The sequence below is a fragment of the Halichoerus grypus genome, chromosome 2 (genome assembly GCF_964656455.1).
Source record: "Halichoerus grypus chromosome 2, mHalGry1.hap1.1, whole genome shotgun sequence".
In the NCBI taxonomy this organism is placed as follows: domain Eukaryota; kingdom Metazoa; phylum Chordata; class Mammalia; order Carnivora; family Phocidae; genus Halichoerus; species Halichoerus grypus.
Window position 1 is genome coordinate 195,037,435 of NC_135713.1, and position 23,927 is coordinate 195,061,361.

The 23,927-nt window shown below is 45.1% G+C and overlaps 1 protein-coding gene across 1 annotated transcript in view; it reads right to left on the bottom strand.

Moving 5' to 3' along the window:
- ERN1 (endoplasmic reticulum to nucleus signaling 1) overlaps positions 1-17,576 on the bottom strand; it is an 82,789-nt gene extending 65,213 nt beyond the window's left edge. The window contains exon 1 of the mRNA XM_036116247.2: positions 17,372-17,576. Within this exon, the coding sequence (XP_035972140.1) occupies positions 17,372-17,428 (57 nt within the window). The 5' untranslated portion in view covers positions 17,429-17,576. The remainder of the gene's footprint in view (positions 1-17,371) is intronic.
- Positions 17,577-23,927: the final 6,351 nt, after the last annotated feature.

The following is a 23,927-nucleotide window of genomic DNA, read 5'->3' on the forward strand; positions in this document are numbered from 1 at the left end:
AGTTTAGGCTACTCTTCTAATGGTTCTCATAAAAGGTTCCTCATAAGTCCTCTTATTCCTGAGCCCAAAGATAGGTTACTTTCACAACAGGTGAATATATTTCCCCCAAACTGGTTCCGGGGCCCCAGGCTAACTGCTTGGGCTCAAGCAGGTGGCAGTTCTGTTGGTCTCCACGGTCCCTCTGCCGCCAGCTTATATTGACACCATGGGAGGGGGAGATACATTTGGGCATGAAAGGTGCTGCGGGAAACCTTGTAGCACGTCATGGCCGAGGGAACAAGCTCTTATTGTTTCGGGTGCTATCAAATCCCCAAGGCCCCCGAAGCATTTTATGGACATGAAAACTAAAACCCAAGGTTTCACAATCATTCAGTGGCTGAGGTTCAGAATGCAGGCATTGCCACTATTATTTTGTTGCCTTCATTAAAGGGAAATAGCAGCAGTTTGGATCCTGTAAAAACTGAGAGCCCTGGGAGGCTCACTTACCTTAATGGAGCAGCATGGTAAACAAACTAAACTGAGAAAGGTCTGACTTCAACCATCAATGCATTGGGGGACTACCAGCCTCACAGGAAGCCCGATTTCATCTACTTGAGTTTGCATACTCATGTGCAGTTAAACATATCATGAGGAAGCCCCCTACGAAAACTCCAAGGTGGGGGGGGAGGGACTCCATTAGATACCAAATTTTTCAGTCCTGATAATTGCAACTAGTTTCAAACTGTCAATTTTACTCTTTACACTGGCTAGAGATTTCTTTTGGGGGGAGGGGAACAACTGGGGTCAAGTAGAAAGTGGGTAAATGCTCTAGTGAAATAAAAATGATCTACAAACAACTGTATTTATGACCTAATTGCCACCTAAGCTTGCCAGATGTTACCAAGCTTTATAATAGAAGTTAAACACTATGAAACGTGCCTCTAGTTGAGATAGATACCTGGCCAGTCTGTCCTCCCCTAGACAGAAGCCCCACCATTTCAAGTACATTTGAGGATTATCTACTTCCCTACTGGCCCAGTGCACCACACCCCGTTCTTCTGATTAGCCGGATAGTCATTGAAGCCCATATGGTTCCATACAACACAGATCAAACAGCGGGGACTGTTTCCGGCTTCTGGGATAGGCCATTTTAGAGATGAAAAAGAGAGAGGAAGTCAAGGCCCAGAGAGGTGAAGTGACTTGCCCAAGGCACCAGAGACAGTTAACCGTAGACACAGGACTGGAACCAAGGCGTCCGCCTCTCCGTCTGGTCCTTTGCTCACTATACCACACTATAATTTCACTACTTTAAATCATGGTTCTCTGACAACCATAAGCTTAAATTACTTCAGGCCTGGAGCTCCCCTTTGAATTTTGCTGGGGCAGATGAAGATCAGCAAGCATCCTGCTCTGATATGGGGGCAGGAGCTTTTGGATGAGACCAAAATGTAATTTGTGGATTCTACATAGACACCCAATATACCAAAAGGCACTGCAAATTATGTAGGGTGGGGTCTTTAAAAAATGTTCTGGATAAAAATTCCTGAGATCCCACTGTAGATCTAAAGTGGGTGGGAATAACACCAGAAAAAGTTAAAGGTCACAGCCTTGGCCACCATAAAAAAATTCCTGCAATACACATTTATCCAGGCCAGTTCCAATGGTTTAAAAAAAAAAATGCTCTTTGATGATGATGATGATGATGATACAGTAGCTACTGCCAAATCCTTTGATGAAGCGAGTAATTGTTTTAGTGCCAGTGCCAAGGAAACACACATTACTGATGAGCACAGGACAACTCCTTCGAACAGCGAGAACCGTTTTAATGACCAAACATATGCTGACGAGCCTCACGTAGGAAGCCATGACCACTGCACTTAGCAGGAATAAGAGGCTCACAAAAAAGGGAAGGAAACGCAGATCTGAAATACTGACTTTTTCGTGTGGAAAAAAAACAAAATCTGATGTCACCAGATATCCATAATTTCAGCGCAGGTTTCTATGTTCTAGGCTTCTGAGAGGCAAATGTACACAACCCCATGCAATTCTCACACGTGGACAGAGCTAGGAACGCAAAAGAGACTGCTTAGAAGACTGTGTTGGCACAACCAAGTCTCAGAGCTGTGGTGTGAAAACTGAGGGCTGAGAAACCAGAGCGAAGCAAGAGGACTGGCCTGGATGGAACAAGGCTGCTTTCTCCAGCCTACTGAGCAGTGGGCAGAGAACAGAAGCAACAAAGCATTACCCACAGGGAGTTACCAAGCCTTTGGGGTCAAGGAAGAAGCCCTTCCAGACACCAAGAAGAACACAACTCGCTGCTGAGAAAGGAAAAATGACCATCCGGCCAAGGGATGGGAGGAGAGAGCCACTCTGCTGCCAACAGGCTCCATTTTCCCAGAGGCCTCTCTTCCTAAAGTCACCATGCTGGTCAGGCTTCTGCCTCGTCTGGAGGTCATCCAATCTTACTGCCAATTTCTCCAGGTCAGAAAAGTGGCTTACAAGGGCATCCGCATTGTGGGGCAAGGTGGCAAAGCTCCCAAATCTGTTTTTTCTTTTGAAAACTGAGGAACAGCAACATCTCTTTAAATGCTATGAAAGCAAAATAAATGTTAAGAATGTCAAAGACAAGAGTTATGTAAATACTAGGGAAGATCGTTTTATTAAAGAAATTGGTGGTAGCCAAAGATGCCATCAGAAAGTAAATACACTCAAAAACCTGATTATCTACTCTGTCTCAGAGTAGCTCAACTGCTCCCTATTTACCCTTGTGGGCAGACAGCGAGTAGACAGGAGCCGGTGCTGACAATCTGAATAGTTAAGGAAATATGTTTGGTTGATGGTGGTTAAGCAGGAAGGAGAATATAAGTGCTGAAGAGATTTTCAACAAACGGTACATTTCAAGTTCAGGGACTGTATTTGAATTATCTGGAAACTCACTCATGTCGTAGCCCCCGTTCTCTGATGATGCTTGATAATTCAACTTCCACTTGTTATGCTTCAACGTAGTGCCTGGCAGTGTGGCTGCTAGAAGGGCAGACTCTGGAGCTAGACCATCCCCAGGCAGCTCTCCGTGCCTCGGTTTCCTCACCCGGAAATGGGGACAGTCATAATACCTACTTCAAAGAGCTGTTGGGAGGTTTAAATGAGTTAGTACATGTTAAGTTCTCAGAACCGTGCCTGGTTATACAGTGAGCACCATGTGGGTGCCAGTTCTTATTACAACTAATCAAGAACTACGTAAGGCAATAGAATCTAATCATAACAGATCTATCCCTGCCCTGGTGGAGTTTATAGTCTAATAAGGGACCACAGTAAATAATCACACAAACAGAATGACAAATTGCAGTGAGTGCTGTGAAAGACACAGGGAACCATGAGAGCCTAGGAGAAGCTGCTGTGGTCTCATGATGGGGGTGCACGGAAGCATAGTGCCAAAGTTTTCCTAAAGGAGTGACATTTGAATTAAGATCTATGGGGGGGGGGGCGGTAAGGAAGGGCAGAACAGCCTGGGGAGAGGAAGCAGCCTATGCAAAGGTCCTGAGACTAAAGATAATTTACTGTGTGTGAAGACCTCTGGGGGGAATGGGCCAAGGTGGGGCCGGGGAAGCAGACAGAAGCCCAAGTGTGCATTCATGCACAGTGAGCCACAAAATCAGAACCTTCTTCATGTGTTTGTTACCCTTGCAGCTCACAGAAACAATAGGAAGGTGTACTATTCTGATTGGTGTAAAGCACATCTAGAGGGGAAAACAACCCTCCCCGAAGGTGAAATATTTGATATACCAAACACAGACAATCTGTGTTCACACCCCAGGTGAGTCTTCTCTGGTGTTTTAACTTACCCTAATCTTAGACTAATGTTTCTTCACTGGTTTATCGCTGAGTATGAGCAAAACACACCAAAACTTCACGGGCAGGTTTAGTAAATCACTGTCGTGGTGAAATATGGCTACAGAGCGAATCCCAGTACAAGGGCTCTTGCTTTCCAAGACCCTCACCTGAGGGACTTCTCTGTCCAGCCCCCCACACGTGGGATCAGAAAGCTCCCTCTGAAGTTCTCAAACTTCTGGGGTGCTCCATCTCCCCAGAACCCGCTGTCAGTGCCAGGGCCATTTCTGTCCTGCAGGCAGAAATCTCGGGGGTACTAACCTTATAAAATGAGGTAAGTCACCAGATCACAGTCCCACATTACTCAAGAAGGTTGGCAAGGATATGAAGTATTTATCAATCTCATCCAGGCACTCCCTGTTTCACACTTCTTCCTGTTGGCTGACTCTTCCATGCACAATTTACTTGCTAGTTCACGCATTTCAGCCCCACCCCCAGGCTGGACTCTCTTTTATCCTACAGACATACAGGAAGAGGGGTCCTGTCACACATAAGGCACTGGAGTCCCAAGGCCTATAAAGCTCCTGCCTTCAAGGAGTTTACCATCTGGCAGAGAAGTGGTACAATACAAGGGAAACGACGGTAGGTCCACCTCCATGCCTCCTGACGGCAGACCGGTGCCTGGAGCAATCCCCTAAGATTCTGAACCCACACTTCCCAGCTCAGGCCTTCGTCCTGACTCTGTGGCCTAGCCTGCATTCATGTAAACTCCAAAGCCCGTTAATCATGCCCTCAAAACTCCAAGTTAAAAAACCTCAAAGCTCCTCAGGTATCCCCATGAGCCTGGCACATGCTCAACATATGCTTCTGGATGAACGAAGCTGAAAGGAAAGGAGATGGGGCATGGGGGTATGAGTTGGGGTGGGGCTCTGGGCAAGTCATTAAATCTCTCTGGGTATCAGTTTCCGATTCTACAAAGTAAGACGACTGGGTTGAATCTGCCTGTTAGCTCAGAAATGTGATGACCCATGATTCACCAGGCCTTCATCCCTCCTCAGGCTTTACTGCAGATTCTTCTAGATTCTTCTAGCCCCAACCAATCAAAACATGCCCAAAACCCACATAAGAATTTGAGAGAGTTTTAAAGCCTTGATGCCTTTAAGCAGAGTCATTCCCAATCCTGGTCTTTCAACATCCCACTGTCTCTGCTTATCTTGAAATATTTCAACGTTGGAAATCAGTAATAATCTGATTCACTTAAGGTTCAGGGTGGGGGAAAAGAAATACCATAGAAATCAACTAATGTTATGTGGGAGGAAATGGGTGACTCCCATGCGCACATTCTTGCTATAGATACTAAAACCAACCACCTCCTAAACTGAAAGGGTGATCTTGGTCTTCTCCAAACCACAAATCAGATAAGTGATTGAACTTTACCCAGGCACCAAAAGCCCTAAAGATTTCCTAGTACTGAACTAACAGATCAAGAGGACTTGGGATTGGTTTTCGAAGCAACTGTGGTTTGGTTCCCAGTCAGCTGAGTGCCAGAACTTCAGATAAACTTGTTCTTAATCTCTATGCATAAAGGAAACCGTTTTCTGCTTTGCAAAACCAGACCACAGCAAGTGGAAAATGAACCCTAACACAACTATAGGATAAGGTCACTGGATTGTTCAGAGACAGGTGGTGCCTTTGAAGTCTGAGATTCCCCGAACCTGGCTTTACATCTTTGTTGCAGTATTTGAATTTAGCTGGAGAGCTTATAGATACTTCTACAATAGAAAAAAACTATTTAATTTTGTTTGTAAAAAATATATACACACCACATGTATATTTGGGAGCAGAGCCATCACAAAAACCAAAGAATTGTTGGCTCTGTTCCCTGAATTGTGGGGGTTTCTAAAAGTTCCTTGATAGAATTTTAAACTTTCTCTTGTTATGTTGTCATTAAAAATTGGCAACAGTTACACTCAATATCTCATATTTGCTCAGTATTTTCAAACATACATGAGTTGTCAATACCAGTCCTTCAGGAGATTAGAAACAAACTAGGGTACAAACCCATATATTAACGCCAACACTGTGTGATGTGATGTCACTCAGAGTAGGGGAAGGGCTCTTGTCTAGGGGAGGACAAGTGGTCAGGGAAGGCCCCACGCTTGTGCTGCACCTTACAGGACAGGTGAGCAACACGGGATGAAACCACAGCCCACTGTTGTGGCAACTCCCAGGCCCTCGTCTCCCTTGCTCTGCTCTAGGTTTTCTTTCTTTCCATAGAATTGTTATCACTTTTTCACAAATAGGTTTATGTATTTATCATGCTATTGTGGCTTGACTCTATCAAGTAGAGGTTTTCGTGAGGGCACGTCTTGTTGTGTTCATTAATGTGCCCCAAGCACCTCAAACAGTGCTTAGCATATAATATATACCCAATAAAATGGGTGAATAAATGAATGAATGGATGGAATCCACCACATTCGGGAGCTAGGGAAGCTGGGAGGCCCAAAGCAGCCTTCCCATCTCCGACCACGCAGGTAAGAGTGGATGTAAAACTGCACGGGGGGGGGGGGCCTTAGTCACTTTAACCTAAATGGTGTTCCTAATTTGGGAAGACATTTAGGAATAGGCTGGCCTAGATTTTCTAGTTTCATGCCTTATTTTATGGATGAGGAAACAGAAAGGAAATAACTCATTTGTCCAAAGTCTCCTAGCTGGCTAGCACCCAACCCCTCCCCTCCCATCTCCCACTCACCGAAAAAATACATGTGTATCGTAGGGGTCAAAATACACATGAAAACAGGAGAGTATGCCTATAAAACTATGTTTCAGAACAGCTACAATGACAAACTACACCTATCTGTCTACTTGAGCAGTACAGAACTGGGATTTGCTTTCAGCATGAAGTTCGGTCAGGAAACATGGCCCCTGCCCTGAAGTTCACCCAACTCTGTCAGGTCAGATGTCCGGCCCCATGCAGAAGCTGTCATCGAAGAGTGACCTCCCAATCCAGGCCGTTAGATTTGGTCAAGCCCAGTCAACGTAAAACTTGGAAGCGAGTTCCCCTTGCTTCTAAACCACCCATTTGGATTCCTAGGGTAACAACCAAGGCTAGTCCAGTTGCTCGAGACAACGGGCTGGCCAGCTCCCGCGTGCGTTCTACTGTCAGGCCCTTCAACTGGGCACCTGCTGCAGAATCCCCACGGGCTGATGAATAATCCGGATATCCAGCCCTCCCAGAGAAGGGGAAGGCGAGTATCACAAACCGTACCCTCCCACGATTGGCTTCCAACCCACATTCTCACCCTGATAAGATAGTTCCTTTTTGTTTATATGCTTCATTCTTGTACTTTATCGAACCTACTCCTTTCACACAGTTCTTCCACACCCACTCCCCTTAGCTGCTTCACTCTGGCTCCAGCAGGCTCTTTTAACTCAGAGATGGGGGCACCTGGGTGGCTCAGTCCGTGAAGCGTCTGCCTTCAGCTCAGGTCACAATCCTAGGGCCCTGGGATCGAGCCCCCATGGGGATCCCTGCTCAATGGGGAGTCTGCTTCTCCCTCTGCCCCTTCCCCAACTTGTGCACGCACACACGTGCTCGCTCACTCATTCTCTCACAAAAATAAAATCTTTAAAAGAAAAACAACTCAGAGAGGGTACTGTAAAGGAACCTGGAAGCCAGAATTATTGATTCCTTAGGCCTCTTAACATATGGAGAAGGCAAAAATACCAAGTAAGCATGAAGTAGAACTTTAAATAATTCTAAACATCTTATAATTCAATGATTAAGTGTATTTAATACAAAGCCAGTTTTGGGGTGCCTGGGTGGCTCAGATGATTGAGCGTCTGCCTTCGGCTCAGGTCATGATCTCCAGGTCCTGGGATCCAGCCCCGGCATCAGGCTCCCAACTCAGCAGGGAGTCGGCTTCTCCCTCTCCCCTTGCTCGTGCTCTCTGTCTCTTTCTCATGAATAAATAAAATCTTAAAAAAAAAAAATACAAAGCCAGTTTATAAGCTAAAGCTGATTTCTTAAAAAGCAATTTTTTAAAAGATTTTATTTATTTATTTATTTGTCAGAGAGCTAGAGAGAGAAGGAGAGAGAAAGAGAGCACAAGCAGGGGGAGCGGCAGGCAGAGGGAGAAGCAGGCTCCCCGCCAAGCAAGGAGCCTGACGCGGGACTGGATCCCAGGACCCTGGGATCATGACCTGAGCTGAAGGCAGACGCTTGACCGACTGAGCCACCCAGGCGTCCCTAAAAAGCAATTTCAGTATTCAGTACTTGCAGCCTGGAATTACTTGTTCATTAAAAGTTGGGCACTACATGGGCGCCTGGGTGGCTCAGTTGGTTAAGCGACTGCCTTCGGCTCAGGTCATGATCCTGGAGTCCCGGGATCGAGTCCCGCATCGGGCTCCCTGCTCGGCAGGGAGTCTGCTTCGTCCTCTGACCCTATCCCCTCTCATGTGTTCTCTCTCTCTCAAATAAATAAATAAAATCTTTAAAAAAAAAAAAAAAAAAAAAAAGTTGGGCACTACAATATATTAGAAAAAGCACAATGCGACCTGGTCCATTACTAGTTCTGCCACTAACTAGCAGAATGTATCAACCTCAATTTCTCTACAGAATGAGCCAAACCTGTCTCCAGTCTGGTCTAGCGCTCTGTGATGTGACAGGGCACAGGGAGATGCATTTGCTCTGTCCACGATTAAGGTACAAGAATTGCCTGACAGCACATTAGAATCATCTGGGGCTTGGGGGGGAAAAAAAAATTTTTTTTTTTTTAAAGGGTGCTGGGCTCCATTCCTAGAGATTCCAATTTCAGTCACCTTGGGTGGTGCCTGAACAGAGGGTTTTTAAAGAGCTCCCCAGGTGGCTCTAGGTGACGAATTCAGCCAGGTCTGAGACGCACTGCCTCATGTAACACATTCCTAGTTGCAGCTGTGGCCCTCCAGGCAGGTGTTTCTCTCACTCCTAGAGGCCCCTCAGGAGTGACAGGCTGTTTACTTTAAGAGAAGAGAGATGTGGTTCAGTTTGGTCAACAAACTCCTATGACCCAACTGCAGATCAATGACAATATCTAGGGATTCTGACAGCACCGTTTGTTCAGAAAACGTATGAAAAAATCTGGTTTCCCTGACAAACACTTCTGCAGCCTAGACAAACAATTATTCCCTCATCTGAAATGGGGGGTGGGGAAATAATCCACTGGAGAAAGCGCTGGTTTTGAATTATAATTATAAATTAGTCTACTAACTAGGGAAATCATGTTTAATACATAAGAGGACAACCCTAGACCAAGGTTCATTTTTTAACAATGAAACATCATGCTGAGTGAAAAATGAAACTGACTCGGAATAATCACAAACCATTTATCTTGCAGGGTTTGGCCATGGAAAGATTAATCTCATTACTGATATGAGGAGCCCATCAAGAGGGTCCCACATACTACGGTTGATGCCCACCCAACCAAGTACCCTGGAAGCCCCTCTCACGCTGTAGAAACACTATTGATGAGATCCCATTAAAGGGTACAGCAACCTCTTCCTCCCCCCCTACTCCCCCCTAAGAAATCCACAACCCACATGCCTGACGATAAAACAGCTCCTTGTTTTATTGGTCTTAAAGAGCTTCAAAAAGGAACAATCATTACCTGCTGAGTGCTCACTGCAATGGGTATGGCCAACTCACCATGCTAAATGCCGCAGAGGATGCAGATAAGCAAGACAGGGTCCCTTCCTTCTAGGGCAAACCAGCAAGAGAAGCAACAGCCCTCCCCCCCCACCCACCAGGGCACCTTCTTGGTGGTCTCCTCTCTCCCTCATTACACTCTCCCGAGACCCACCGAAGCTAACCTTCGTCCTCCACTATGGTCCAAGGGCCAAGGCCACTCTCTCTCCTGTCACCACAGACCCACTTCCTGGTGCCGGAACCGCTTGGGAGGTAGGGGCCTCTGCAAAGATCAACACCCCAGGCCCAGCCTGATGATTAGAGGGTTCTAGCTTTTCAGGATTCTGTACCAAAGACTGACTGCACCATGGAAGAGCAACTCTGGTTAAAGGCTTTTAAGACCTGAACTTTCAGTTTTGCTATTTCAGAAACATTTCTGGGCAAGATCTTACTGAAAAACATGCACCTGCTTGGTTATTATTAGACGTAAGCGAAGAAATGAGCTTCAACTATGACCTGGTTTTAAGGGCCTCTGAATATCCACTCTATCCACCATCACTGTACTTGGCTCCAGAGTTGAAAATGGTCTTTCTCGCTGATGGAGAGTCTCAGGTGAAGGCAATATTTCCACCTCAAAGCTGCATCTTTCTACTACTGGAACAAAGGGTAAGAGGCCATGACTTTCGTGGGAGGAACAAGAGCGTTTTCTGAGCATGCTCCTGAAGCTTCCAAGGAAGTCTACTTTCTTCTCTGCCCAGTCCTTCTCTAGAGCCAATCTCTCCTTGCAACATGGTCGGTCACCTGCTCAGGGTGTGACTGGAGTAAACGGACAGTTCTAACAAACCCACCAGACATAAGCACTGTAGGAGCTGCTCTTCGAAGGGAAGCAGGAGGGTTAGATTCAAAGTTCAGTTCCGCCACTGAAGCATGATCTTGGACAGGTCACCAGCCCTCTCTGGTCTCAGCCTCCTCATCTGTCTGCTCTGGGGAGCACAGCGGAGCAGCTATTATTCAACTTGGGAGGGGAGGACACGGTATATGCCCCAAATATCACCCTCCAAGGTTCGAATGTACTCCCACTGTTACTGATGGATGTGCACTGTCCTATTCCTTACCTGAGGTGGGGAAAATACAGAGAGCCACTGGGCTAGATCAACAAGACTCCTTCTACCCTGACTCTAGTTATCTTGGGAGGCTATCCATTTATTCGTATATGCTCCCACTGCTCACAATATTTCTGGAGTTTTTTGGAAATCCCCTTCAAAGAATATACTTTTGAATCCCCTAAGTGATAGAAAGTGTTCAGTTGGTTTTTAAAAACAACCAAAAATCAAATACAAGTGTCCTCAATAAATTACGCAATCAAGCTGAGTAACAGTTTTGATCAAAATTTCAGTGTGAACCATGTAGAAGTTATATTCAAGCAAATACCGGAAGGAATTGGGAAAGGTTTTAAATTGTGTAAGTATCATTGGCTTAAGAGTAAATATTTGCTTTTTTAGGGTCCCTGAATTATTAAATGGGTTAAAAAAAATTCCTAAATGAAATAATGAAAAGTAAAAAAAAAAAAAAATTTTTTTTTCAACTGATTTGTATGACATGAACTCTGACCCTTGAAGGGGTAATTATTTGGAAAGACACAACATTCTTTTGGATGAGTAAGTTTAGGTATGTTTGTGGAAAAGACAAAACACCACCAAAGGCATTACTCCATTGTCAAGTGGTACCTGAATCTTCCCAGGAAAAACACCTGTCCGGACAAGCTATATGTTTTAAGAACTATGGTCTTCACAAGGGACAGTCAATGCACCAGCTCTTGACTTATTAACAGCCTTAAGGCAAAAACTTAAATGGCCTCATGACAAACTACAGAAACAATCTTGTCTGCAGAAGGTCGGCTACCCTCAAAACCAAACTTGCAGAATTATCCCGAGGTATTTCAGGGTGTTCATGGGAGCCACATCTGCTAGAAAGCTGATCTGAAACCACTGCAGACCAAAGGACTCTGCAAACAAGTCACTTAACAAATCAGAATAAAACATTTCTCAGCAGCTTTTAGGTATAGAAGGGGTCATCAAGAGACTGCTGCGGTTATTTACATCTTCAAAATATAAACAAAACAAGATCTAAACATTCCATTTTCACTTGACCTAAAATCCACACTGCTAAAAGAAAACAGGTTACTTTAAAATGGTTGCTACAAAACCAATTTAAAGGTTAGTTTTGTGCTTTTTTAAAACATCCAGTATTCCCCGGAGGCTGGGGAAGAGGGCAAGAGTAAATAAGATTAGAAAATTCTGGTTCTGAGAATTTATTCCAAGGAAATAATTAGGCAGTTAAGATATGCTTAGCAACAAGAGGTTTATCACATTGTTGTTGTTTTTAAAAAAGATTGTATTTATTTATTTGAGAAAGAAAGAGAGAGAGAGAGAATGAGCAGGGGAAGGAGCAGAGTAGAGAGAGAAGCAGACTCCCTGCTGAGCTGGGAGCTGATGCGGGGCTTGATCCTAGGACCCTGAGATTATGACCTGAGCCAAAGGCAGACACTTAACCGACTGAGCCACCCAGGCACCCCATCACATTGTTTATAGTAATGAAAATTAAAAACAGCCTCAATATCTAAATGGCTGAATGGCCAAATTATGGTATATCCAAAAAAACAAAACAAAACCAAAAAATCACGGTATATCCATTCAGAGAAGTAGTATGCCACTGTGAGAATAATGTTGCAGAATTAAATTTACTGACACAGAAAGATTTAGGATATATTCCAGTTTGGGGAAGAAAAATATCTACACAAATATGTGCACAGAAAAAAATGTCTGGAAAGCTATATATCAAGACATTAGATCAGCCATCAGGGAAATGCAAATCAAAACCATAATGAATTACCACTTCATACCCACTAGGCTGACTACAGTCAAAAAGACAGAGAATATCAAGTGTTGGTGAGGATGTGAAGTTAGAACCCTCCTACATTGCAAGTAGGAATGTCAAGTAGTGCAGGTGCTTTGGAAAATCATTTGCCAGTTCCTTAAAAGATTACTTACCACATGACCCAGAAATCTCACACCTAGGTATATACCCAAGAAAAATGAAAATACATGGCCATTCAAAAATCTGTACACAAATGTTCATAGCAGCATTATTCATAATAGCCAAAAAGGGGAAACAACCCAAATGTCCACCAACTTATGAATGGATAAACAAAATGTGGTATATCCATATAATGGAATATTATTCAGCAATAAAAAAAGAACAAAACATCAATACAACATGAATGAACCTCAAAAACATTATGCTAAGTGAAAGAAGCCAGTTACAAAAGATCATATGCAGCATGATTCTATTTCTATGAAATGTCCAGGGCAAATCTATAGATATAGAAAGTAGATTTCTGGTTGCCAGGGGCTGGGAGGTAAGTGGGAAATGGGGAGTGACAGCTAATAGGTATGGAGTTTCTTTTGGGGATGATGAAAATATTACAAAATTGTGATGATGTTTGCACAGTTCTGTGAATATACTAAAAACCACTGAATTATATACTTTAAATGGGTGAACTGTAGGATATGTGAATTATATGTCAATAAAGCTCTTAAAAATGTTAATAGAGAATGTTTGGATAGTACAGGTTTATTGTTTTAATTTAGACTTATCTAAGCTTTTTAACATTTCTATAAAAATATGATTACTTTGAGGGATTTTTGAAAATCTTCCCATGTTTTACAGAAAGCACCAAACACAGAGAAGATTTGAAGAAAGGGAAATACACCTTTCCTTATAATAGTAAGAAGACTAGAAACAACCCATATGATCCCAGTAGGGTGGCCACTAGGCAAAGCATGGTTTATTACCATACTGATCCTGGTCAGTAAGACCCGTCTCCAACCTCAGGCTGGGCACAGAAGGCTCAAATGCTTTTGGCATGGATGATGGTTTACTAAGGTGCTAGTCAAAATGACAAATTCAATAACATATTCAGAAAATTTCCTAACAGTTACAGAAAACTTTTGTGAAACTAAACATAAATATAGAACACATATTTTTATGCTGCTGTATTTGCTGTGTTTGTACATGAACAAAGATCATATGATAATCAGAAGCGATGTAGAGGGGTGCCTGGCTGGTTCAGTCGAGCATGTGACTCTTGATCTCAGGGTTGTGAGTTCAAGCCCCATATTGGGTGTAGAGCTTACATTAAAAAAAAAAAAAAAATTATGTAGAAACTAAAAATAAATTAAAAAAAAAAAAGAATGCAAGCAGGGAGCTTATGATTACTTTTAAAAGTTCTACTTTTCCTAGCCCGTATCTTGTCTGCGGCACTCACTTAAATATCACTAAGAATGTGTTGCTCTGAGGCAAGGAAGTCTGAAACCAAACAGGGGATATAGGTGAAGATAAAGATAGAAAAAAAAAAAAAATCCCCAACCCCTGGGAAATACAGCCAACCAGCATGTTTATTATTCACAAACTATGATTCACTGTCCCTATTTTTTAAGCCAGCATCACACTCTAATCATATTGCTAGGTTACAGGCCCCTAGTTATTTGTGCATAATAAAAACTGAATACATTACATTTTTCTCGCCTATATCATCTCTTTAGGGAGAACATTTGATCATTATAAAACGTAGACAATATTGAACCTAAAGATTACTTTGGATCCCCAAACCAGAGAGGTTTCCAGTGAAAATGAAATCTTTACCCAAAGATTCCTCAACCTGAAAAATGGAGTCAAAATCTGACGCAGGCAAAGAACTCTCTCCCCCCAGGACCATGCAAGTGGCACTATTCTGTCCAGACAAGAAGAAACCTTTACGTAGCTCACTGGTTTTATGTTCAGGAATATGATCTATTGTTGAACACTCTCAAGAGGAACTCTCATACACATTTTCTCTTGTGCTCTGAGAAGCTCAACTACTGCGGAAAGCCCAACGGGCAGGCAGGTTAATGAAACTAAACACACACATGTGAACAACTACAGTCCAATTTCATGATCAGCAGCCCTGATATGAGCTTAATGAAACATTCTCCTCACGGCCTCAGTATAAATAGTCGATATCGCCTTGTAGGATCATTCATGCGGGTGATAGCTATCAGAGCAAATGATAAGCAAGGACATTTTTAGTTAAGACTCATGTCTCAGATGGTATCCTCAGCGTGTTTTCGTACACACATGGCCCTCAGTTCTCAGTGACGTTGTTTATTCTCCTCTAAAACCAAAACATTGGCTGAATAAAAGAAATCGTATATATTATAGTTGAAGAAAGCATTTTGCTCACATGCTACCAATCTGTTTGGTACTTGACAGAAATGGTGCATAAACACCATTAAATGAGGACTACAGGACAGCGATGATGTAACACAAACCAACACTGGGTACAAGATCCAGGCCCAGGGAGGAGGGAAAACACTCACTAAATAAGCACAATTTGGATTAACAAGAGACAGCCTGCAGTAGGTAACACCGATGTTACTGCATTTTGGATATGATAGCCTCGAGTCTCAGCCTAGGATGAGTCAATGTCTGGCTCAATCTGACACACACTCTTGAAAGAAACTCACAGTATTGCTTCCAACGCACTAGTTATTTCATCAATCAAAAAGAAACAGCACTGGGGCACCTGGCTGGCTCAGTCGGTACAGCACATGACTCTTGATCTCAGGGTCATGAGTTCGAGCTCCACACTGGGTGTAGAGATTACTTAAATTTAAAACTTAAAAAAAGAGCACTGAAAAATATTCTTTGCAGAGGCATATAATAACATTAAAAAAATAATAATGACACTAAAAACATGGGGGGGGTTACATTTATTACCTATGATATGCAAGGTGCCTTCACACGTGCTAGTTTTCCCCACTTCACGTATCAGGAAACAGACTCTAAAAAGTAAAATAATTTGTCTGAGGGCACAGCTAACTAGTGGCCAGTTTGAACTCAGTTCAATTTGAAGTCCAGTTTGAACTTTGTCCAATTTTACACCCAATATGTTTTGCGGGACATCACTGTTGCCTAGTTTAACTGCAAACTATGCAATGGGTTCCATTTAGAATTTAAAATAATAATTCTATGTTTGGGGATCAAAATTTTTACTGGTAGATAAGTCTGGGAGTGAAATTCTGACATTTTACTTACAAAGCAGTTACACTAAAATGTAACTTTTTGATAAGGGTCTGGAATATTTTACCATGAACTTTGAAAAGTTTGGATTTCTAAATACAATTTGGAAATATTTACACAAACTGAAACTATAGTCCCAACTAAAGCTAAATAGTTATTTTTGGCTCTAAGTTACTCAATAACTAGAATACTAGAATCCTGTGAAATAACAGCCCATGGAAAGATGTGGCAAAGAAAACCATATACATCTAGGCCCTGATATGAAATGATCAATTTCCATATCATTTGTTTGGTCATTCTATTTAATACTCTTATTTATGAATAGATGCCGAGCAAGAGTTAACCAAGGTGAAGTGTTCAAGTTCAAAATGTGACCCTAGTTGTGAAAGTGGATTATCTTTTTTAATTAGAAGAAAAACCTGGAGCACCTGGGTGGCTCAGTCTGTTAAGCATCTGCCTTGGGCTCAGGATCCTGGGATCAAACCCCATGGGGCTCCCTGGTCAGCCTGGTGTGGGCTTCTCCCTCTCCCTCTGCCCCCCCCTTGTGTTCTAAAATAAATAAAATCTTTAAAAAAAAGAAGAAAACTTACATGAGTTCTATCGCGAAGTGTGTACAAATTTTCCCCTTAAAAAACCCCCAAATTTGAAAAAGGTGATCTTATATTTTACTTCATCTATTTCCAAATTCTTGTTACTCCAAGAGCACAGACTATAAGTGCATAACCTCCGAAGACGTCACACTGTGGTACTCAGGTACACACATGTCAATTCTCCACCTGGACACCTGGTACATGATATACCATATTAAAAGGTACATAGTGGAAGTCATTAAACAAGAACCTGAACCAATGTACCATACCCACATCCTGAACAAGGAGTTTTTTAAAAAACCACTAATTTAGGTTTTTTTCAGCTAGAAGGAAAAAAGCCAAGTCTGTCCACAAAATGTCCTCCCCAGCCACGGGGCCCAAATCCACAGCCTGAGTAAAGGCCTTAAATAGTTAAATAAATGTAATCCAGGCGCTTCTCTCCAGGAAAAGATGAAAAGACGTTTCATACCGCTCTACAGTGCTCACGTGAGGAGACAAGTCTTTCATTTAAAGTTCTGAAGCGGCTTCACCGCTGTCCCACATGGGATCTTTAAAAAGAGTGTAAATCCCATAGCTTAACTTGCTTCACGAAGTCTTGGTGCACAAAAGGAAGCCTCCTGCCTCTGAATACTTAGAAACCTGCAAGGCAGGTAAGCAGAATCACACTCGCAGGTAAAAATGCTTGCCCTCACCCCGTGGCATTCGTTTCCCAAAGTTCTCGCATTTTTAAAAGTTCAAACAAGGATTATAAACGCAAGACATTCCCGCCCCTCGATTATAGGGTCCCTTCCATCCTTGCCCCGCGGCCACCGCCAGGCAGAGCGGGCGCCCACCTGTGGGAAGGGTCCGGCAGGTGGGGCGGCCTCCCAAGCGCCCGGGGCCTTCGAGAGGCCCCGAGGTGCCGCCGGGACGCCGCAAAGTTGTGCGGGAGCGCACGGGGCCCCGGGAGACGCTGCCGGTGACAGCCGCGCTGGCCGGCGAGGCCCCTCGGGTGGCGTGCGCCTCGGCCCGGCAGACGGCGGCCGCCGCTCAGGCCGGCCCGGAGGTGCTCGCTCCCCGCCCGGCGCCGTCTCCTACGCCCTGCCCGAGCCTCCGCTGGGGCGCGCGGGGCCTCGGGCCGCCACCGCGCTCCCGGCTCGGACCCCAGTCCGCCCCGCGCTGTCCCTCACCCCACGCTCCCCCGGTCACTCACCCCGGGGCCAGGCAGCAGCAGCAGCGCCAGCAGCGCCAGCAGTAGCCGGGCCGGCATGGCGAGGACTCGGGCCTGGCTCCCGGCCCGGCCGGCCGGCTCCGGGGGGGCGGTGCGGGCGAGCGGGCGGGCTGAGCACGGGGCGGGGGCGCCGCGACGACAGCGCCGCGGCGGCCGGACTTCAGCGGACGCAGGGCTGACTAGGCGGTGGCAGCACCCCCATGCCCAGCCCTATAAGCGCCGGGTGTCGGCGCTTCTTCCGGTCGGGGCGGGCCCGGGGGCGGGGCCTACCTAGGGGCGGCCCCGAAATTGGGCGGGGGCAGGGCCCGGAGGCGGAGCCTGGGGCGGGGCTGTACTGGAGGGGCGGGGCCGGGGCGGTGCTGGCCTCCCGCTGGCCGGGCGTCAGGCGGCCGCGGTTCCTGGGGGAGAAGGACCAGGCCTGGGTGTCCGGCGTGTAGGGGCGCTGAGCGATTGAGGCAGGGAGCTTTGCCGAAGCCTGGGGGAGGCCGGCAATCCCGCCCCGCGGGTGCACCCCTTCCCCAGGCGGTCCCGCCAACCCCGCGGAGAGATCCGCTGCGTTAAGACTGGAAGACTCGATCAGGGGAAAGGCCAGGAGATGGGCGGTGCCGGTTGTCCAGAGCCCCCGGTTCGTCTTTCCGTCGTGGTGGAATCATGGGCGACCTCCGGAGCCAGGGTCAGCAGCTGGCAGGGATTCCAGCAAACACAACACTTCTGCCATGCGCGCAAGTCCACAGCTCTAGGGTCCTCCGGCTGTTTCTCAGCTAGCCCCAAGGCCCCTTTCTTCCCTTTGCCCTCAGGAATTCCCCTCAAATCTCGTCCAACAGCCATCTCTTCCCTTTGGAATAAACTACAGCCAAGTCATTCTCCAAAAATTATAAGCAAAGAAGGAAACCATTTCAGCGGCTTGCGTTGTGTGTTTATGAGGCATTTAGCAGATGTGACTTCGTGGAGCTAGAGATGACGTGTGTCACAACTCATTGGAGCGAGTGGGTGTGTTGAGGACTCATACAAGACCTATTTGAGGATTATGGACTATTAACCTGAATTTAAAATCTGGCACCTATATGGTCACTGGGTCCCATGCTGCTCTCCACTTGGATGGAAGTGGAGAGAGAAGACATACTGTTTGTAACAGGATAAACTAAGATTCAAAGCATAACATTTACATATCCTTGGAGAAAAAGAAAAAGGGGATAGCAACTTCTCTAATTTTTCCTGACTTGCTCACATGACAGCCTAAGATTTTTCAGGGATTGGGGAAAAAGGAGTAGGCGATGCTAGAGAAAACAGCAAAGAAGTAGCAGGGGACTGACCAAATGTCTGGTCTGTGCGCACTGTGGATCAACCCTATTTGAGTATAAGACAGATAGATGCTCATTGGTAGCCCAAATCCCATAAACAGAGTTCCCTATTCCCAGCCACCAACGCCTGGATCGAAGTCAAGGGACCAATCTCTACCACTGCTGGAGAATCTAACACCAATTTTTAAGAGTGGGATGAATCTTGGCAACTGTGAAAGTGGTAGACACATTTTGAAAAGTGTTATCTGCACAGTTTCAATGTAGAGAGGTTTGGGATTGACAGAGAGATGTGTGAAGGCAGAGGCTCCATCACTCCTAGGCTGCGTAGCCAGATGTCCACGGAGGAGCCTACAACACAGAAACTGGGAGGAGCTTTTTAATGATTACCTGTCCAGCTTGCAAGCTGACGACAGGATCTGCAAGACCACGTTTGAGTTAAAAGAGGAGCTTGACTAGAAAATGCTGGTCTCACATCCCTTCACTGGTGCTTTTTCTCAAACAGAGTAAGTCTAGGAGGGGAACTTTCTGTGCTGGAACTCTGGCAGCCCTTTGACAATTCAAAATGTCACTGTGACCTTGTAAGCACAGTAGATGAAACACAAAGGGGAATATGACTCATCTGACTCATAAATCAGCTTTAAAGATCTAACGAAGAAAAAAAAAACCTGTCCCAAGGAGTAGGTATATTTTGCATCTTGTACTTAGTTGGACCAAATCCCCAGGCTTTAACTGCACTATTAGAGGTTCTCAGAATTTCTCAGAATTTCTTATGCACCAATTAGATTGTTCTTACACTTAATCAGTTCCCATGTTTTATGCACTTCTCCACTTGACTGGCAACTCCTATGGTAAGCCCTGGTTTTATTTATGGTAACATTGCCCATAAGGTTGCTCCAAAGTTAAGTACTATTTTAAAAGCTTTTTGCTTAATGATAAAGCTAAAGCTGGCATCACTGATAAATAAAAACAGAAACGGAAATACTTTTGTAGGGTGCCTTTGAAGTGGACCTGCCCCTATAAAAGACCTGAAAATGGGCAGTAAGTGACCTTTCTGGAAGTTGCATTAAATAGCATGCACTAGGGCGCCTGGGTGGCTCAGTTGGTTAAGCGACTGCCTTCGGCTCAGGTCATGATCCTGGAGTCCCGGGATCGAGTCCCGCATCGGGCTCCCTGCTCGGCAGGGGGTCTGCTTCTCCCTCTGCCCCTCCCCCCTCTCATGTGCTCTCTCTCTCTCTCATTCTCTCTGTCTCAAATAAATAAATAAAATCTTTAAAAAAAAAAAAAAAAATTTTAAAAAAAATAGCATGCACTAAACAAGGCAAAGGTCATGGTCTTGGTGTGAAGCTAAGCCCTCTTTTTTCACCAAGGCAAGAAAAATATGTGTATCGGATTTGACAAGGACTGCAGCAGGACCAGAATATGTCTGAGGAGCTGGGGATTGGGAGAAAGTGAGTTCACAAAATCTTATTTTCACTTCTCTCTAAACCAGTGGTTCCCAAACTTGGAGAATGTTTAAAAAACAGATTTCCAACACCTTTTCGTGCCCTTGTCCCCCACTGATTCAGCATCTCCAGGGGTGGACCCCAGAGCCTGTATGTTTTCCAGTTTTCACAGGTGACTGAGGGCAGCCAAGATCTTGGGCCCCAGCTGTCTCATAATGTCCGGTGTTAATTCCTGTGGCCTCTAATCCCTTTTGTTTATTTTAGCAAATGTCGCCCTCTGGTGGGATAAATTATGACTCAGTCTTTAAAGAGTTGGTGCCTCTTCATTTCTGTTTAAAACCCTTCAAAATTTCATTTAAAAAATGATCATGAGGTTGGTTTGCAGAGAGCTATTTAGTGAGAGGGTAGCTGCCTTTGAAGGAGTCTTTCAATTTAAAATCAGTTTGATTAACATATAGTGTATTATTAGTGTCAGAGGTAGAATTCAGTGATTCATCAGTTGCATATAGCACCCAGTGCTCATTACATCAGGTGCCCTCCTTAATGCCCATCACCTGGTTACCCCATCCCCCCACCCACCTCCCCTCCAGCAAGAGTCCCTTATGGTTCGTCTCCCTCTCTGATTTCATCTTATTTTATTTTTCCCTCCCTTCCCCTATGTTCATCTGTTTTGTTTCTTAGATTCCACATATGAGTGAGATCATATGGATATTTATCTTTCTCTTGAAGGAATCTTGAAAGGAAAAGAAGCTGATAAAACCTGAAAGAGAGGCCATGGTTGACAGTTCCAGGAACGTCTCAAAGGAACAGCATCTTTATCAGAATAAGGTGACTGACTTTTTTTGTGTTGCTGCTGCAGCTTCCAAACAGACTTGACCTTCCAGCACATGTAGGGTAGTTACGGGATAAGTAAAACAATGAGGCGAGAGTCTCTGGTAGCAAGTGACATCTTTATCTCCTTCATGTCCTACTGTTTGAAGGGAAATTTAAGAAAAGCCACTGTCGCTGTGAGCAGTGTGTTTAGACAAACAGAACTTCGGCTCGTCCTGTTCCAGGATGACCGGATTTGAAAAGACTGTGATGCTCTGAAGAACTCTTTCCCACAGAATCCAACCCAATGCACACTTTCTTGTGCCGCAAAGGGGAGTGTTCCTCATTATCGCAGTTAAGAGTTATTGGCTATTTCCTATTGTTTGAGAATGTGCAAGTACACGCTTTATGGGATCAGCTCACGTTACCTGCACAGCAGTTCCAGAGGTAGGTGTTGTTTGCCCCGTTTTACAAATGACACATTGAAATGTTAAGAGGTTTACAGTCTGGCAGGGGTAACACATAGGGAGCAAGAGGCATGACCTGGATTAGGACCCAGCTACGTACATGATGTCAGAGTTCATCTGGTCAACCCCAGGGGCTATGACACTCTCCCCCATTAGCTGCTTGTTATTCTTGCTTCTCCCACAGCATGATGACAAGGTACCATTATTTGACCTGTAAACATAGTTAGGTGCCCAGCTTGGCGTTTCCCCGAAGTACTGAGAGCAACCAGAAATTCGTACAAATGTGTGGTGATGAGGGGCATTGCCTCAAACAACATGTAAGCCTCCTGGTCTCATCTGGGGGTTGTGCAAAAGAATGTGAGTGATAGAGCAGCCGTGTGGGAGAGAAGAGTGAGCTTCCTCCTGGGAGTTCTGCCCTGTGAGATAATTCAGTCTAATCCTGACTGATTATTTGTTCACTTGCCTGTGAGCTGCCATATTTCACACCCAGTCATACCAAGTCTGTATGCCACCATGGGGAAGCGTCCACACTGTCACCGTTTATCAGATATGAATATTCTCCGAGAGCCAACGCAGCACCAGTATGAAAATAGCGGTCCTCTCAAAATGCCTCCACTTCCTCCCTGGCCAGTCCCTCTTACTCCCCTGGGGTCTGGCTTATTTCCACAGAACTCTGGAAACTTCCTTCAGGCAGCTCATAAACATTCTTCCTCTTGTGAAATCCCAGGGGCCATGCTTCATCTAGTTTTTCCTGGGCCTCTCTTCAGATGTGTTAATAGTTCTTCTTTCTGAACTTTCTCTCTCTGGGTATTGCCATTTTCTGGCTCTTTTTCCTCCTTCCGGACTGTGCTTCTCACAGCTTAATAGTAGACCTTACCGACTCTCTCTCCTTTCTCCTTAGAACTCATTCACAGACATAACCGGATTTCAGAGCAGGAGGCAGACTTAGTTATAATCTAGTCAGCTTCCTTTTGCAGATGACTTCATCTCTGACTTCTCCACGGATGAGGACTACTCATTCATTCATTCATTCTTTTAACAAATATTGCCGAGGGCTTCTGAGTACAAAGGATGGGTGCCACGAGGGAATATGACAGAGTCTGCAGGTTGGCAAAAGTGTCAGGACATGCACTGAAATAAGCACCATGCAAGGCTGACTGTGAGAAGTTCGAGAAAGCAGGAGTAAACTCAGAAACATAACTGTGGTGTTCAAGAGAGAGATGGATCAGGTGGAAGGAAGGGAGTGGGATGGATAGAGCAGGAGCGGGGGGCGGGGTGCTTCATGGAAGAAGTGGTTTCTGCACTGGGTCCTTTCAGATTTGGCAGGGGAAGAGGAGGGGCATGAGGAAGGGATGACCCTGTGTGGCTTCATGGAAGCCCGAGCTGACTCCTCGGTGAGCCCACGCTTGGTTTCCACACCGGGGAGCAGTGGGAGATGAGGTGGGGAAGCAGCCAGGATGGGTCGGTGGGGAGTAAATAAATAAAAATTAAAAATTAAATAAGTAAATAAATAAAAATTAAAAATAAAAAGATAGAGCTGTTTTCCTCCTTTGAATCTAGACTGGCTCCATGATTGGTCTTGACCAGAAGTGACATTCAGGGACTTACCAGCCCAGGTTTAAGAGGACTGGCAGCTTCCATTTCCTTCCTCTTGGAATTCTCACTTTGGGGATACTCCTTCTTGGAACCTGGTTGCTATGTTGGGAGAGGCCCAAGCCACACACAGGCCACCTGGAGGAGAATGGGGTTGCTGTAATTAACAGCTCCCACTGAGCCCCCAGTGGCCAGCCAGCCCCAGCTGTCAGCCATCTGGGTGAGCCACCTTGGATGTTCCAGCCCAGTCAAGCCCCTAAGTGTCCTCAGTGGACACCACATGGAGTGGAAGAACCTCTCAGCTGAGCCTAGTTTACTCACACACTTGTAAGAGATAATAAAACAGCTGACTCCATAAAACTTATGGAGTAGTTTGGGTATGCAGTATTAGATAAGCAAAACAGCCACCCATCTGGCCACCTTCACTTGACCCTACTCCAACTAGAGTCATGAAAAGAAACTCATTTCCTTTCTAGTGGCCAAGCCAGGAGGTAGGAGGCCCAGGAACTGCCTCCATCCAGTAGAAAGCCAATAGAAAAGAAAGAAGTTGACAAGAAATGCACAGATGCAGTCAAGGTGCCCTGGCCAAGCTTACGTTCTGATTTGAGTTGGCTTGAGATTGGCCTGCCCAGCCCTGCCCCCTCTATTGAACCAGACCTTCCCCCATTTACCTCAGCTAGTTCAAGTTGAGTTCATCACTCAAAACCAATCAACCCTGATCAAAATGCTGGCTCAGCTCAGCATTTCTAGGAGGACTAAATCAACAATGTGTATGACCACACCTGGCCCAGGGCCAACCTTCAGTAAAGCAGTTTTCTTTCTCCTTTTCTCTTCCCCACCTACACCTGCACTCTGAAGAAGACTCTGGTTGAAGGAGGTTGAAAGAGGGACATGAAGTGCATAAAATGTAGGGGTTTTCTTTTTA